Genomic DNA, 18,113 nt, shown 5'->3' with positions numbered 1-18,113 from the left:
TCATGTATAGCCAGTAGAGTGCTTTCATCTCTGCCCGCCTCCTAACCCCTTTCCTTTCCATGGAAACCTGTGCTGCTGTCTTGCCAACTCCTCAAATGTGCAAATCTCTCTTGCTCACAGGAGTTCTGTGGTTTATGAGTGTCTAATGTAACAACTGAAAGAATTACACATTATTCAATAAGATGTGAAGCTCTCTAACTAAATGTAAATGTAAAATGTAATGTGTATGTGAAAAATGAAGCTTCGTTAAAAGAAAAAGAATTGCTACACTTCCTTCAGAGGCATGTTTCCCTGAAAATGTGGGGTCTTTTTTTCCATGTTGGCATTTTTGAAAAGTCACAAAGACATGATTTTTCCATTTTTTGGTCATTAGAAATAGTCACCCTCAGTAATTAGCTTTCTGTCACTGAATAAGTTTTGGTTGGGTAATTAAGTGCCATCTCTGTGTACTCACTGGGGTAGCCAAGAGTCTCTGCTGGGACATTCCTGCAATGAGTTCGTGTGGTGTCATCCTCCAAACTCTGTCTGAGGGCCATACACCAGTCTCGAAGCCCAGCAGGTACTGGAGCACTACGGTAGACTATATTTTTAAATGTTATGGATTACTTCTGCTTTAGTTCTCAAAAAATAACAGCACAATTTCTGTTGGCAACTGTGGGGTTTCTGCACTGCTGTCTTTTGAATCTTTGGGGTATTCTTCTGCAATTAAAGGGATAAAGTTTTTCTGCTGTAAGCATGCTAGAAATTAATCAAGCAATAAAGAAATATATTTTTCACAGAAAAGCCATAAATGGAATACATTTTTGAATTTTGGGAGTTGTTCTTTGAGAAGGTTTCAAACCAGATGGAAAACATCCAGAGCAGACCAGTAAGAATGATTAGAAATCAGGAAAACATGAGTTTCACAGCATAAATTAATTTATTGGGGAGAGAAGATTGAGGCAAGGGGACATCAGAAGATTGAGGCAAGGGGACATCACAACAATCCTCAGCTGTTGGAAAGCGGGAAGGGAATGCGCTCTTCTCCCAATGCCACACCTTTCCTCCATTGCAATCCATGGTAGATACATGAAAAAGAAATAGGCTTAGTACATTTATGAAAGTCAGAGGTTGGTCTTAAGAATGTTTTAATAGTGGTGAAGACAGTGAAACACTGGTGCAGGTTGTCTGGGGGATGCATGGCATCTCTGTCACTGGAAGTCTTAAGAAAACAACCAAACAATGGTCAGGATTGACCATCTGACCTTCTTCTGTGGCAGCAAGACAAAGTAGATGACACTGTGATATCCTCCCAGGTCTTCTGTTGCGTAATTTGACGACTTACGCCAGGTGAGTGTTGTTGCTGACCTGTAATGTTTTAGAAAGAGGTTGATATTTCATGTCAAACTCCTAAAAGTAGCTTGTTGGGCATGAACCTTTGCTTTCATTTTAATAAAGCAGAAGTGCCTAGTACTTATTGTTGCAAGAAAGAGATTAAAGTAATGAACTGAGAACCTTCAAAAAGCGGCAAGGACAAAGTGGTCAGAATATAACTGTCAACATCATAAGTATTTTTAAGACAACTTCATAATCATCTAAGTGTTTGGAGAAGGCAATAATTCTGTGCTTAACCTTGGCCTCATTTGTTCTCATTGAATAATTTCTCTTTGCTGTCACTTTCTTCTCCAGCTCTGATTTGTTAAGCACAAAAATTCACCTGTGAAACATCTTATATCTACTAATGCTTCCACTCCACCAAGACTTAATCTTTCATTGCTGTCAACAAAGATGTGTATGCTCCCCTTCATGCTCATACTTTCCTGTCAGCACAAAGGTTTGTACTTTCAGATGGTGAACTGGACCCAAGAACGGATTCTGGTCATAAGCGGACTAGCAATATTATAAAAAACCAAATTTACAAACAAACAAGCAAAACCAAAACATTTTAACCAGGATCACTTCTTCAGTCTAGTTCACTGCAGAACCATAAAAGGTGTATGTCAAGGGCTGTTCAGGAATATGCATTAGCATGTTACTGTCTGTCAAAGGTGGGAGCAGCCTTTTGAAAGGACAGTGCAAGATCTTTGGAAGCACGTACAAAGGACGAGTTGTCCCCTGCTGTCCCACCCCTTGTTTAGCACTGCAGGTGCTTAATAGAGTAGCAAAAGGAAATCCTTATTGGCTTCTGCACAACTGCAGAGTCAACACAAGTGAGAGAGATGTCTCTTCCATCTCTGAATCAATATTAATCTGTGTAGAAATACAGAAAGGTAGAAATTTTGTTCTTAACTGAGCTTTTGCAAACTCAAACTGAGCTTTTTTCTCCCTCAGTTTGCCAATGAAACAGCTAGGAGAAAAACACCACTTTTTCCTGGTACTGTACACAGTCTTCAAATTCACAGTGAATAAATATGGATTCCTGCCATGCAACTTTCTCAGACTGTTAATCCCCACAGTTCATTTAAGATGCTAAAGTTGTTGTTTAAATAAAAACTTTAGAGAAGATGTTGGACTCTCTATGTAATGCTTTCTTTAAAAAACAAACAAAACAAGACCAAAAACCACCCTGACTGTTGCATTTTTGAGAGACATACTTAAGGCATTTTGGCCTGAATTTATTTCCTTCATAAAAGGAAATCTCAACCCTGGTGCATAATTTATGATCTTGGCATTCAGCCGAAACATATGTACATACTGAAATCAGTTTTGCATCTGTTTAACTTTGTGCACATGAGTAGTCTAATTGGATTTAGTCTGATGAAATGACTCATGCGAGATCAAGTGTCTGCACAGCAAGGATTTCAGTCAGTAGGTTTCTTTAGGGCAGCAGCTTCTATGCTTTATGCCTAGCACATGAAATGGCTTTTTGATTATCTCAAAGCCTTCTGCGGGCTGTATAGCTGTAGTGACAGGTGAAACAAAGACGTACAGAAGAACAAGTCTTGCAGCACAGGTCAGATCTTCTACTGCATTGCACTGTACAACAGTAGCAATTAATTAATTGTAACTTTCTTTTTTAAAGAATGTCTTCTGAGAATCTCTTCAGGGTTACAGGAAATCACTCATTCCTTTATAACAGGCTACTGGGCTGCAGCTGTTGGCCTTCTGGTAGCCATTGGCCAGGTTAAACACTATTGCTTACATATGCTAGACACTCTGATAAGATACAGCCATCGCCTCGTTTAGGATGGAACCTGCACTCACCTGACTGCATAGCAATGTAGATACTCATCAACTTCACAGGACAGAGTATCATTGTATCAAGAACTGGAGTTTTGTTTTTGCTGCTCTTGCAAGCCTTGTCTTCCCATGCCATCTCACATCTGCCATCTTGAACCCTTTCTAATTTCTTGCCCCATACGAGGTAGTGCTGAGCTTGCTACTTGTTGAAGCTGTTTTTATCCACTAGCCAGCTCTTCTGTTTTCTTCTGATGTTTTCTCATTCTTCCTACATCTGCTATAAGGGTCTAGGGAATGGAAAGTGGTCTAGAGAGTGAAGAGACTCAGGGAAAGGGATGAGAAACACCGCAAGTTCTGACATTAGGAGGATTAGGGAATAAAACATGGAACTCCAGGGGATTGGTAATGCGAGAATATAGTCTAGGGAGGATACATAAAAAAAGGAAGGCTTGGAATATGAGTGCTGTTAAGGCAAGGCAAGTGACTCTGAAACTCACGGTGTACAGAGAACCAACGTAAGATGGAAATGAAAATAGGGAAAGGGAAAAAAAGAAGCTGAAGTAAGAATATAAAGCAAAAAATATGCCTTACAGATGGATGGTTTTGTTGGTTTTTCACTCCTACCTCTCTGTCCAGATTCATTCTGTGGCTGGCAAAATACCCTGAAATAAAGAAAGTTTTAGGAATCTCAGAATGTAGTTCAAGGCATGCAATTTTAAGTATTTGAAATGTATTTTTGGTTGACGAATTATACTCCTGACTTCTGGTGACACTAAGGCAGGAGGCATCTAAAAAAAGTGTGTATGTGAAGTTTGTCATGTAGCACCTGATTCAGACTTCAGAATGCTTTGAAGCAAGAGAGAAACGTAGTGAAATATTACAGCTTTAAAATATAGAAGTGAGATTTTTATCTGAATTACCTAAATGTGAATCTGATGTCTCTGATGGAGATACTCTCTGATACTTTTGTGTGGCTGGGGAAAAGCTTTGATCTTTAAGTTGTGGAAGACTTTTTGTTACTGATGCCTTTTGCACAGTTTGCAGTTTGAAGTGTATGCAGTGGAAACAGGTGACTGAGGGCTTGATATTGCAAGTGAAAATGCATTCTATGAACTTCTGGTAATTTGGTACTTTCTGGTCCTTCAAGTGGATACACTTTATTGAGATGGCCATCTGTTTTATCCAACAAAATGAATTTCTGCTCAGGGGAAAGTTCTGCATGCTGATTTTCAAAGAGAAAATGGTTTTACTACAGAATTCTCAGAGAGCATTCAAAATGTAAACCTACACATCTCTAATACATTCTGGGGTTTTGCAAGTGAAACTGGAACATGATCATCTCCTTATTTTGAATAAATTCTTGCATCTCTTGATAATATTTATTATTCATTGGATGAATACCAGTGTTTCGTACTTGAATCGTCTTTGCATTGAAATGTTTAAATTTTACTCCTTCTGAGTTTTGTTCAAATCAGCTATCCCTTATTTACATCTTGACTAATACAAAGAAGTTAGTATTTGTAAGAAACTTCTGTATGTAGTACTTAAACAAGGCTGTACGGCAAAGTTTTCATGTTAACTGTAATTATCATACGTAATTAATTTGTTAATAGATTTACTGAATTTGCAGTTGGTCACATTTTTTTTAAAGCACTGAAATTACTATAATTGTGCATTGTTTGTCCTTGGAAGGATTAGGAGCACTTTATGTTGAACAATTATAAAAAGGATTCATGGAATTCTTGAAATATTTACCAAGGCTTTTTGATAAGTAAGACCTTATTTTTGCTGAGAATTTTTACAAGCATATTCCTTTTCTCTATTTTCAGTCCCCTGCACATAGCTATTCAAGTTATGACTCTGGCAAGAATGAGAGTGTAGGCAGAGGTGCTGAAGATCTGTCTCTGAATCGAGGAGATGAGGATGAGGATGACCATGATGAGCAAGAAGATCCTGAGAAGGTTAATGAATCAGATGGGGTAGAAGCTGAGCGACTGAAAGCTTTTAACGTAAGCCCTCTTGCACTCACCTTGTTTACTTCTTCTGTTCCTTTTGCATTGTTGTTTTGGGTAAGTTTGACAATATTAAAGGCACATTAATTTGCAGGATTTATTTCAATTATTATTTTAACGCACATTAAACTCTTGCCAACAGACAACAGATTTACTGTGTTTTATTTAGAATTTTGAGGCAGAGTGCCATCTTTACCAGTGAGGAAAACAAAGCTTTGTTCTGTGTGTGTGCATGTGTGACCATGTGTGTGGCTGTGTGGATGTGCATGTTCACCCACTGAATGGAAAGAGGCTGTAGCTAGTTTTGTCAGGAGACCATTCTGGTGGTCAGCTGTTCTCTATTGCTTTCCCAATGTATATAATTATGCATGAAAACACAAGCAATTGTTCAAACAAAGAAAAAATGTGAGTCAGTTCAATAAAATGATTAGCAATCACAGCTTATTGTTAATAATGAAACTTAAGTAGTGCCTATTTTCACAATCTGTTCTGGTTTATCTCACAAGTTCTGTATCCTATAGACTATTCTTTTCTTGTCTATTTTTTTTTTTGATCAGTCCCTCCCCACCCCCACCCCAAATAACCCTTTAAAGAACTGTTTGCTTAATATTTCTGGCTTCCCATTACAAAGCTCTTCAGTGGATAGAAAAAAAATGTCTTCCTATCAGTAAACAAGCCAGGAAGCTAGGAAGAGAAGAGAGCTGCCCTCCAAACCCATCTCCTCTGTCTCCCTCTTGCCAACAGATGTTTGTCAGGCTGTTTGTAGATGAAAACTTGGACCGAATGGTCCCAATCTCTAAGCAGCCCAAAGAAAAGATCCAGGCTATCATTGACTCATGCAGGCGACAATTCCCTGAGTATCAAGAGCGTGCCAGAAAACGCATACGTACTTACCTCAAGTCCTGCAGGCGGATGAAAAGAAGTGGTTTTGAGATGGTGAGTTTTGACTTAAAACCCAGCCCTAGTTTCCATCAAAACCCCATATGTAAATCCATGGCACTATTTTGTTTTCATCTTAGCGTCTTTTTTTTTTCTTTTTTTTTTCTTTTTTTTTTTCTTTTTGGTAATACCAGGTCAGAGATTTCTTTTTCCCTCCTTCATTCTTCCTGAATTTATTCCCCTTGATTTAAAAATGCTGTGGGACACTAGAGGTCACAAAATGAACTGATATGGATCTATAGGGAAAAAAGAAGAAAGCAAGGCATAAATAAGGAGGGAAACTATACTGTGGACTGTATGGTGACTTATTTCTTACTTTAAGTTACATTTACACATTTTTGCCTGTAAAAGTCTTGCAGTAAGACAGATTTTTCTCTAAAATGCCTCTGCTAACTGGATTCCAGTGAGCTCTGTAAAATTGATCCCGCTCGAGAAAATGCCCAGTGTAGTAACATCATAGTGGCAATGGCTTTGGCTTTGGGTGTTTTCTTGTACACCTTAGCCTATTGCTTATCAGTGAAAGTTACTCCTTTGAAATCTTTCAGTTGATATATAGGTGTGCAAAACACATTTAATGGTAGTAAAACACATCAAACTTAGAATCTGAGCATCCTAATGATTTAGTAGTTATAATTGAACCAAAGCTCACGAGAATTGTCATAGTATGCAACTGACAGTGTTTTCAGACATTGATATTTTAATATTACTCAGTAACACAAAAATTGCTAAATAAAGTCTTCTCACCGTTTGGCAGCTTATTATCTCTAGAAAATGTTTGTATTTCCAAAATGGAGAAAAGTCAGAAGTAACTAGGTAGCTACACACCTACACACCTTGTGTTTAATGTTTTAGCTATCTCTCTGGCCTTTAGATGACAACAAAATCACCTCATTGTTACAAATAGATATCATTTAGCGATTAAACATACCATTTTTTTTTTAATGAATCATCTGCAAACCCATTGATTACATTAAAAATTATTGGAGATTATTGCATTTTACTGTTTTTCTCTTTCTCTCTGTCTTTCTCTTTCCTGCAGTTTTTGCAGAATATTTATGAGTACCATATGTTGTTTAAGATGGTAGCTGACAGTTTTAAGAACAAAATATCAGGCTTATTTGTAGGGCAAGACCACTATTTGATAATACAAAAAACAAAGGCAGAAAGTAAATTTTTGAGTGTGTTTGGTATTCTAATCAACTGCATGGTTTTATTATTTGAAACATTGGCATAACACTATTTCTGAACAATGGAAGCTCAGATGAAGAAAGACAGGTAGAATAAAGGACATCTGTACAGACAGAAGTGCCAAAGGTTAACTGGTGGCATACATGGCAGCTTGTTTAGCCCTCCAAAACAAAGGACAAATAGTAAAGAAATATTTCCTACAATATACTAAGTAGCATTAAATTGCATCTACTCACTCTGTCTGACAGAAATTCAGCAACATCAAGTTCAGCTTCCATGAAACCAAATATTTTATTTTGCTGTCCTTTCAATTGAAAATACAAAATTAGCCAATGCTAGCAAGTCTCCGCACTGTTCCAATTCACGGCCTTATTACTGTCATTATTCACGCTGATGAGCAGTTATGTAAACTGGCTCATTTCTTGTCATCTGAAAGACTCGTGCAACGGTTTTGCAATATGAACAAGGGGCTACAGTCTGACCCATAAGAGCTGGGTTGGCTTGACTTCAGTACACATTTGCAAATGTTACTTGCATATGAATAAAGGTTGCAGGATCAAATTTATTCCTGGGAGGGGAAAAGGAGCAGAGATTACCAGGAATATGATCCAAATGGGCAATCTTTGTAGTTCAGAAAGATTTCCTGATTTTATAATGTTTCATGACAGTTTATGATGGGCTTTACTTCTTTTTAAACAAAAAAATCACCCTCTAAAACACTGGCTTTCTCACCCATGAATGGAAGTGACAAGGCACTGGAACTCTTGCCAAAGACTGCAACCCTCTTGGGCCTGAAGGGATATCTGTCCTATGTCCCTGTTAGCAGGTAGGAATACGAGCCAAAGACTATCCAAATCTCTGGAGGAGCTCCCATCAACTTCCTAAGAGAATAAATAGTATTTTATGTGTATGTCTTGAATAATTCTGAAATTTAATATCCCTTTGGGTTTTTAAATTATTTTCTGATTTCTAAGTTACTGTATCATCATCTCTTTATTACAGCCATTTTTTAAAAATGCTACCATGGATAGAGGCATTGACTACTTAGTTGTTTTAAATGTGCTTACCATTTTGATAATGGAGAAGAACCACCTTGTCTGGATAATAACATTTGTTCAAAACAGTCATGAAGGGACAAGATGGTGTTGTTTTGAATAAGGGGCTACCCTCAAATACAAAATAAACCAGAATAATGATCTGCTCAGCAGCAGTACCAGTACCATTGTTATATTAAATAGGATGTCAGATAATAACCTCCACAGGAGATGGCTTTTGCGATACACACGTTAAATACAAGTTTTTTATTTTGTTCAGATTCAAAATGCTACATTTTGAGCATCTAGTTGCATGAGAAAAAGAGAATATTCTCTTTTATGGCATGTAACAGTTCAGGCTGTGTGTGGAATCGTGCAGCTATCTACAGCACCATACTGTAAAGTGAAGAGAAAATGTAAACACAATGTTAAATTAGTGTAAAACTGCATGGTAAAGATGAAAAAGAATGCCTGGAGCCTGATTCTGTCAGTTATTTGCCATCTGTAATCCGAACGACAGTTCTTGCTGCATAACAGGCCAGTTCTAGCTTTGAGGCAATAAAAAAGACTCAGTCTCATGAGTGTTCGTATTGTTAATTAATATGATTCTTAGTATTATTATGTTTAAGAGATTACTTATAGTTATTCTGCCTCCACTTGTGACAGATAGTTGTCTGTGGACTCTGAGGCAGCTCGCATAGCTTCTTGTGACAAATATGCCTTTGAGAAATTCCCTTTCTACATTGGAAATGCTCTGCCCATTTGACTGTGCAGCTTGTAGTTTGCAGTTTTCATCCTGACACAAGTATATACCTCCGTAGGGTACTCAGCTTTTCTCATTAACTGTATGAGTGTTTCTCTCCTCCCCTTGTCTCTTGCTAAGGGACTGTTGAGAACGTTCTCTTACTAAATTCTGTGATCTTGCTCAGAATCTTTAGTTGGGAGGGAAATCTGTCAACTACTGAAATCACTGGCTTTTGGAGAGGATTTCTATGTTGTGCTTCTATCTGCATTGTGCTGTACTGCTTTGAGAACTTAAAAGTTCTCAATATTCTTAAAGAAATTTTTTCTTTTTCTCTTCATTAGCCCATAAACAAAAGAAAAAAATTGCTTCCTCATTCTCAAGGACCAATATCAACAAGAATCCCTGTATACACATTAGGTGTCTTGTGACCTCCATAGGCTATGCAAGAGGAATTTTCTCCCCAAAATAGTCACATGGTCTGTTTCACTAATGTTTTTTAAATCCTTTGTTTAGACTTGTCCCAGCCTCTGTAATAGACAACTATCAATTAGAAAGATTTAGTTGACAGCTGCTGGAGATATTTATTTAGTTATAGTCCAGAAGAACTTTAGATGCTAGGAATAATCAAATGGGGTTGAATTGACTTAATAGTTACATTTTTTTACTGCTCTCTGCTTCCTCCTATATTCATGATCTCCTATGATCACTCTCACTGCATTCAGTTTGAAATTGCATCTTACAGTATCTTTCTCACAGATGTGCCATTCTTTTCTGCGAGCATCCCAATGCAAGAGCAAGATTTTAAACTCTCATTCACTAAGAGATTCTTCTTTTTTTTTTAAGCAAAAGGAAACCCTCCTCCGAAGTACTACCGTAATACAAAACAATAGTATCAAGTGTTCTGTGTTGGAGAGAAAAGACTAGTCATAAATGCTTTTCGTTGTCCAAAGACAAGTTTGGATGTGTCAGAGAAGAGTCACACTATGCCTGAAGATTGTTCATGATTTAGGTCCCAGTGTTGTTCATCCCAGCACCTTCTGTCCTATCGCCAGCCTCAAGAACAAGTAACTGAGCTCTGTATCTTTCACTGCTACTGTCACTTGGTTGTGCCAGTTGGCTGTAAGAGGCGTTTTAACAATTTGCGACTGTGCTCATGTTGATCAAGGTGTTTTGAATGTGTCTAGTGGCTTGTCATGTGTCTGTATTGAGATTGAGCAGCTTCGGTGGGGACTGGTTTCCAGAAGGGATGTTTTCTGAAATCTGCCTCATTAAGATTGCTTGGCATAGGTGTCTAGGTTCTGCTTTTTAGTTTTAGTTTTAGAAAGAGAAATCTTTCATTATTTACTGAATTTAGTGCTGAAAAGTCCAGCTGCCCTTGCTGTCACATGGTTTTTCTCTCCTCCAGGCTTTTATGTCTGGAAAGGTCATAAGCATTTCCAGGAAAATGACGATCTGTAGATTCAGGGATGCATATCTAATTGATTAAAAAGCTGGGAAGCATTAAGAAAATTATCACAAGAGCAGTTACATGAAGATCTAAAAACACTAATGGAGTTGTTGCTTTGTGCTATAACCCAAACTCTGTCACCTGGGCACTCCCCTTTCCAAGCACCTCACCCTTGTTTGATAGTGGTTAACTTATTTAAGTCTGATGGGCAACTTGGTTGAAAAAGGGCAAAGCTACCCTCTGATAAACTTTGACTTTTACCATTAGATGTCATGAAAAAATATTCTAGAAACAGTTTTTCTAAGGCTCTTAGATGTGTTGGTTTTTTTTTCTTTTCGCCACAGAACAGTTAAGTGAATGCTCATGTGATTTTTGAGAACTTCCTCCTAAATCTGCCTCAGATAGCCTTTACTTTTTAATGACTTTTGAAAGTATAGGCAATTTTGGAAAAGTGAGTGGTGGAAGAAGTAACACTTCTTCCATTAACCTTGCAAAATGTGAAGAAGTTAGCTTTAAAAATGGCATGATACTTGGAAAAAGATTTTGAACCAGTCTGGAGAGGTTCATCCCCAGCAGTCTCATGAGTTAAAAATGAAACTAAAAAGAAGCCTGGATGACTACTTTAGACAAAACACTTGATTTTTAGGTTAATAAAGTCAGATGGATATTCTTGCTGTTGTTCACATAAGTCATTTAAAATTTCCACTAGCCCTGCTGAAATCGCTTGCTTAAATAGGCAGATCAGAACTTGGACCCCTACGTAAACATAACAGCAGCAACAGCAGCATGTTGGTTGATTGGAAGGAGTCATTTGCTTAATTTTTCGACAGGAATATGGATATGTTAAGATATATATGGATTTATTTAGGTGCCATCATAACCTAGGTGCAACACTCAGTGTTTCAATTCAATGTATTTCAAAGCTGAAAAATTAAAAAAGCGATTTGAACATCACTAGATGTTTCAAAACACCTCTTCTGCCATTTAAGAAAATATTTCTGTTATCTCACTGAATCCTTTGGTAGGTGTTACAATTGGGTATTTATCACAAGACTGTAAGACTGAGCAAAATATATCAAACCCCAGACTGAAATGCAGTGCTACAGACATTAAAATGCCAGTCCAGTTGTTCATATTCCACTATTCTGTACTGAAAATCCACAGAATCATAGAATTACAAAATAACTTGGGTTGGAAGTGACCTTAAAATTCATCTAGTTCCAACCCCTCTTCTGTGGGCAGGAACACCTTCCACTAAAGGAGGTTGCTCAAAGCTCCATTCAACCGGGCCTTGAAAACTTCGAGGAATGGAGCATCCACAGCTTTTCTGGGCAACTCAGTCCAGTGCCTCACCACCCTCACAGTAAGGAATTTCTTCCAAATATCTAATCTAAACCTACCCTCTTCCAGTTTGTGACCAGTACAAAAGTACATGCAGTATAGTGCAGTACTGTACTTCATTCAGTCTTTAAATTCAAAAATACTCTGTAGAAGGGTTTCTGAGTCCTTTGCAACTGTGCTGTGTAGGACAGTTCTGTCATACATTTCACTGCATTGTTCTGATTAAAAACTCTTCTTTGAAGATCCTGTATTCCCTGTCTTGTAACGTATTTTACATGTTTTCTATGAAAAAGTGCTATTTAGATATTGTACACTGTTACAAATATGTTGGGTGTTTTAGGACATTGTGTTAGATCATAATAATTTATTATGAAAGAGTTGTGGCATATTTGCAGTATTTAATTTTGGAAATGAGCTGGTCTAGCAATACCTGAGGAAAAAGCTGACATGCAAGAGAGCACTAGGGACTATCTAGTTTTTGGCAGCCCAACATGCAAAGAAGTGCTTAGTGGTATCTTTGGAGAAATTTAGTTACTGTCAGTGAGGCATCTTAGGCATTTATCTTCAATTTTGGATGCCAAATCACTTTGGAAAATTTTAAACCATTTTTTTTTCAAGTTTGAGTAATAGTTAAAATACTTCGTCATTCTCACATTTATATTAGAATCCATATATTTTCTCCCAAGTACAAGGCAATAGGAGTAGGAGAAATGGCCTGTACTTGTGCCAGGGCAGATTTAGATTGGCTATTAGGAAAAATTTCTTCATCCAAAGGCAAAGCATTGGAACAGACTGTCCAGGGAAGTGGTGGAGTTACTATCCCTGGAGGTATTTAAAAGAAGTGTGGATGTGGCACCTGGGGACGTGGTTTAGTGGTGGAGTTGGGAGTGCTGTTTTAATGGTTGGACTCGATTTTACAGGTCTTTTCCAACCTAAATGATTCTGTGATTCTCTGATTTATATGAGGGTCTCTATGAAGAAAATTAAGTAACTTGCATGTTTATGTGTTTGCAACTGTCTTTTACTGAAAGATGTAATTTTCAGTGTTAATTTGCCTAAACTAGAAGGTAGTATTTATGCACTCATGTCAGCTTATAATGTCTGGCATTTAGCAGGTGTACATGTGAGGAGGTGTACTTACAGCTTTTTACCGGCTAGGCTCGTTGTTCAATGACTTAGAAAGCCTTAGGCAGCCTAGAGAGGTAGCACGGGCAATCCAGCATTTCAGTAGCTCTGAAAGTGGCAAATATTAGCTGCAAAACTGATACCACCAGCAGAAGCAAAGAGGGAGAAATACAGCTTTCAGCTTGCCTAATTCCTGCAATTAGAAGCTTTCAAGCAGAAACAGATGACAAGATGTTCGCAGAAAGGGTGCAAGCCAAAGAGGGCAGGCCCCGTCTTGTGTCCTTCTTTTACTCAGAGAAGGGGAAAGGGGAGGACTGGGGGCGGACCCGGGGTGACCGGCCAATCAGACACTGCTAAAAAGTTTGAGTTACATTTGGTTTTGCCCGCACTTGGAACAAAGGGGTTCAGAGCACATGGCAGAGGCAAGTCCTGGCTTGTCTCGGGGAGGGGGAGGGGAAGCTCGGAACAGGCAGCAACATACATGTGTGCCCGTTATCTGACTAAACAGATAGCTGTATTTTTTCAGAATTGAGCCAGACTAATGTAACATGGGTAAAAGTATGTAGACCAAAATTTTGTGCAACAACTTTGGCTTTTATTTATACTGGATATCAAAAAAATGCCAGGCTAGTAACAGTAGTGATAATGGATCTCTAACCATGGGTGGACAGCATGCACAGTACATTGCAAAATTCTTTTTAGTGAATATGCTGCTCCTAGTGGTTTAGACTGAAATATAGTCAGCAATCTATTATATCAATAATTGGTAAATTTATGCCAAAAGTGTACGTATGAAATTAGAATATAGAAGTTTTTTCAGATTCTGTGTAGAAATACAGGAACTTTGTGACCATGCCAGATAAGGTATTTGGTGTTTCACATGAAGATACTGCAAAGGTACCTCACTTTAAGCAGAAGGCTTGATGATACTGCAGTTGGTATAGTGAAAGTGTGTATTTTACAGCATATTGAACATCTCTTCTCTTCTTTGTTAAAGGGTCAGAGATTATACCAAGAGACCTAATTTCTAGATGAACTGGGCCAAGGATTTCTGATTTCAACTACTAAAAAATGAGCAGCCTTGCAGGACTACTCTGTAACTCCAGAAAGGCTTGTTGTAAGATGCTTTGATTGTTGATACCCAGATCTAAAGAGCATCAAAGTCATGGAAGGGTATTCATTAGGTTCAACATACTTTAAAGCAAAACAGCAGTTATAGACTAGACAGAAGTATTGACTAATTTGATTTTCCATTATGCAGCTTGCAAAACTATATCTGTCAATGGTTTATAAACTCTTCAGAAAGAGAAAAAGGGATGAGTGTATAAAAACTTCAAATCAATTTGAACAAATAATTCTTATGAAAGCACGCAAAAGTGCATATCCAATAAGATGGTTAAGTGTGCATGTTGCTTTGTTGTCATCATTGTCATCTACAGGCTCTGTGGTGATCTCAAAATAGTTTCAAGTATGAGAGGACTGAAGGTGGTTGGTCATCTCCCATGGGTCACTGAGGAATTCCAACCACTTCCTAAATGTCAGTCACTTCAAAAGTTGTTTTAAACAGAGGCATCCGTGTGCACATGCAGTCTAGCAGGTTTTCCTTACATGGTTTGTCAAAATGCTCTTCATCTACATTGTGTTAGAGGCTGGATGTTAGCTGTGTGTCAGCTGAGAAGATGTAAAAACCAAAACCGGATGCGTGTTCAAAATGTGACTCCTGCTTCAGTGCAGTCACAAGCAGCATCATGTTTCCAAGTAAATACAAAGCAATTCTGTATACTGCTTTTGTGTGATGGACATACAGTCTTCTCAGAAGGCCTGTATTATACTGTTCACCAGATTCCTTCTAAGTTTTATTCATCTCTTCACCTGAGAGTTGCCGTAAAATTGTCACGTGTCTTTGCTCTCTATCCTTGGTTCAAAATGACAAAAATGTTATCCTGCCTTGTGATTTGCTGCTTTTGGTAGACTAAAGTTTACAGGACTTTTTCTTTTCTGTTGTTTTACACATGGCTAGTTGCAGTATAGTTATTTCCTGCTTTACATCACTGTGAAGTGAGAGAAATACCAGATTGGGCCTGTGAATGTTATGCCTCAAACACTAGGCACATTCAAAACCAGCTAAAGCTGGTTGGTAATTTTTTAATAATGCCTTTTTGGTTTTTTTCTCTTTAAGAAATGCTATTTTGTCAAGGGTTTTCGATTTTGACATACTACCATAAAATGAAACCTGGTTTTCTGCTAGTTCAGTGGGCAGGCTGTGGATCCAGGGATTGTGCGGACAGCCTGGACGGCCTTGTAAAAAGTTGTCCTTGTCTCCCACATTTCCTGCTGTAGTTCCAAACATGCAGGAACCAGCATTCAGCTCTCAGCTCTGCAGAGGGCAGCCTGGGAACCTGCAAAATTCTCTTCTGGCTGAGATCTGCAGGCTTCCTTCTGCAAAACTGAATGATATCACTTTTGCCATGTTTCCCAAGGCCTTTGAGTCTCCCCCTCAGATTGGGAATTGAGAGATGTTCAGAACCCAACAGGGATGTTTGAGCTTCTTACAGAATTGGTTTTACAGCTGTAGTTATGAGAAAGGACGTGTATAATCAGAAGTAGAGAGGAAAAGGAAGCTAAGCTAAGCCAGAAAGGGGTTTCTGAGCTTAGAAGATGGAGATACTAATTCAGTTTATTTAAAAACAATTTTTTAGAAGTGGTTATTTCAAAGTAATTTTTTCTCTTAGGCAAAGCTTTTCAAAATTGATCTTTTTTACATATTACAGATATGGAATTTCACGAAACAGAAAATCTCCTTTTTAACAGCTCTGCTCCTAGTGACAGAGGACTGTTTTCATCTTCTCAGTCAATGCCAGACTAGTGCTCTGTTGATAGAGCCGAACCTTGAGGAGGTGATTTTTCTCCTGTGCTTTGTTGCAGTACTTTACTCACCAGGTTACTGAGCCATGTATTCATCATGTTTCCCCTAAGGTTCACTCTAGATAGTTCTTGACATGAACATATCAACAACCAGCTGCAGTGATGAGTGAGAGAAATTTTGGGTTAATGCGTATTTCAAGAGGAAGATACTCCATTACCCAGAGATTTCTTCTATTTTGCAGGTGCTAACTTGTGTTCAATATTTCAATAGTGAGCACATGATCACTACACGCCTTTTCAGAGAAAAGATAACTGCTTGATTTTTATAATAACATTTCATGTTTTGTTTTATAAAACACTTCCATAAACCTATTCTCTCCCATAGACAAATATATTAACTGGAAGAACTGGTGTTCATTTTACTTTTTGGTCAGAACATTAGTTTTTTTGGCTCATATATCCCCTTCTAAAAATCCATTGATGTGGATTTTCAGGTTTAGCTGAAGACCTGAGATGGAGAAATTAATGAGGTATTTGCTCACCATTTTTCAAGAACATTGTGTGACCACTATTACAGGACCACACTGAGACTTCCATGCAGTCAACAGAGTCAGTGCACCTGGAACATACATAAACCAGTGGCATGTACAGTGGTACTTGGGCACCAAACACAGTGAGGGATCTAGTGTGGTGCAGTAACAAATTCAGAGTAACATCACCATTCCAGGAAGTCAGAGTAATAAATATCATGCTTTGTCAGTGAAACCCTTCTGCAAAGACTTTGTCCTCTGGAGCTCTGAGTCAGGTGTCTGCTTGTACTGCACGTGATGTTAACTTCTCTCACAACACTGGGGCTTGCATCAATGTCCCTCATCTCTTAGACTGAATTATTTTCAAAACTGGAAACAAGCTCCATAGTTTGTTCTGTCAAATCAATCCAAGTATAATTTATTGCAGTATTGAAGCCTCTGGCTGTCTTTCTTACACTGCTCTTATACTGATGCCAGGGAGCTTGCTCTCATATAAGTGGGGAGAAATAAGCCTATTGCACTAGTGAGGAAGACCCATAAATCCCTGTCTATTTCTGTAAGCTAGTTCATCTTCTGGTCCCAGACAGACTGTGGTCCCATGCTTTAGAGAAAGTAGAGTGTCAGATTAAAAACTGGCTTTGTGCAGAGCATATCTGAAGTCAATAAATGGATTTTAATTTTTAAAGGTAAAAATGTAACACTGGTAATGGCTGGCTCCATACTTTCTGGAATGTTATGAAAACCATAAAATCAGTTGAGCCTATATAATTAATTTGTTTTAAGGTTGTCTAGGAAGTGAATGGGAATACCTTCCAAATTTTCTTCCAAAATTCATTGACATTTCATAGCAGGTTCATATCCATATTTTTGGGAGTAAGAAACTAAAACCCTTCAAAACCCCCCCCCAAAACAACCAAGTAAAAAACCACACCCAAACTCCCTCACACATGGCCACTTTTTCAGTATGTAAAAATATACATAGTAAATGTAAATTTGAGTTCAATGAAGCTTTGAAAATTTGTGGAAATTCAGAACTGGGCTCAGTAAATTGCAGTGTCTGTAATGGGCTTACACGTACATCAGTATCTCTATTATTATCCCCTCTTTGTTTATTTTCTTGGTAGTTCTGATATATCTTTGTATATTAATGAAGAAGATAATTATGAGCTTCATCTTTCAGGAAGATTGTTTTGTATGTAATCAGGAAAAAAAAAGGGTGTGTAAATATTCTTCCTAATGAAATGGTAGGCAAGATCATACTGGAGTTCATAATCAACAATGACGCAAAAAAGATTTTATCATTCCCTTCTTTTTGGGGGATTCACTGCACCTTTAACCTAAAACATGTAAATCCAATGAAATTAGTAATGAGAGGTTTTGAACTGGAAAAATGAACCATATCTAGTTGAACCACAAAATATCTGGAGTGTTGGAAGGCTAGCATTATCAAAAGGAAAACAGATTTTTTTTTTAAAGTCGTTTTAATCACATCAGTCATGTTGCAGCAAGGAATGCAAATATTCATATACTACAGATTGAGGCTGCTCTGAAATGTTCTGACAATCTGTTAGGTTTTGAGTGATGTTTCAACCCTATCACTTGGGGTTTTTTGTTTTGGTTTTTTTTTTGTATGACTATAAAAAAACACTACTCATCTCTGTCACATGCTGCACAGGATAAAAAGCCTTTCAGTTTTCTTAACAAGAATCAGACGGCCAGGGTGCTGCT

General features: G+C 37.9%; 1 protein-coding gene across 5 annotated transcripts in view; it reads left to right on the top strand.

The window, feature by feature from the left end:
• NOL4 (nucleolar protein 4) overlaps positions 1 to 18,113 on the top strand; it is a 190,116-nt gene that overhangs the window by 137,379 nt on the left and 34,624 nt on the right. For 3 of the 5 annotated variants that reach the window (XM_039548920.1, XM_039548919.1, XM_010401215.3), the window contains 2 exons: positions 4,989 to 5,168; positions 5,916 to 6,107. The exons of 1 other annotated variant lie outside the window; for it this stretch is intronic. In XM_039548920.1, coding sequence (XP_039404854.1) covers positions 4,989 to 5,168; positions 5,916 to 6,107 — 372 coding nt within the window. The remainder of the gene's footprint in view (positions 1 to 4,988; positions 5,169 to 5,915; positions 6,108 to 18,113) is intronic. One more of the 5 variants, XM_039548922.1, reaches the window with a different exon arrangement.

This window comes from Corvus cornix, chromosome 2, assembly GCF_000738735.6.
Source record: "Corvus cornix cornix isolate S_Up_H32 chromosome 2, ASM73873v5, whole genome shotgun sequence".
Classification (NCBI taxonomy): Eukaryota; Metazoa; Chordata; class Aves; order Passeriformes; family Corvidae; genus Corvus; species Corvus cornix.
Note: the sequence above shows the minus strand (reverse complement) of the source record. Positions and strands in the feature narration are given on the sequence as shown.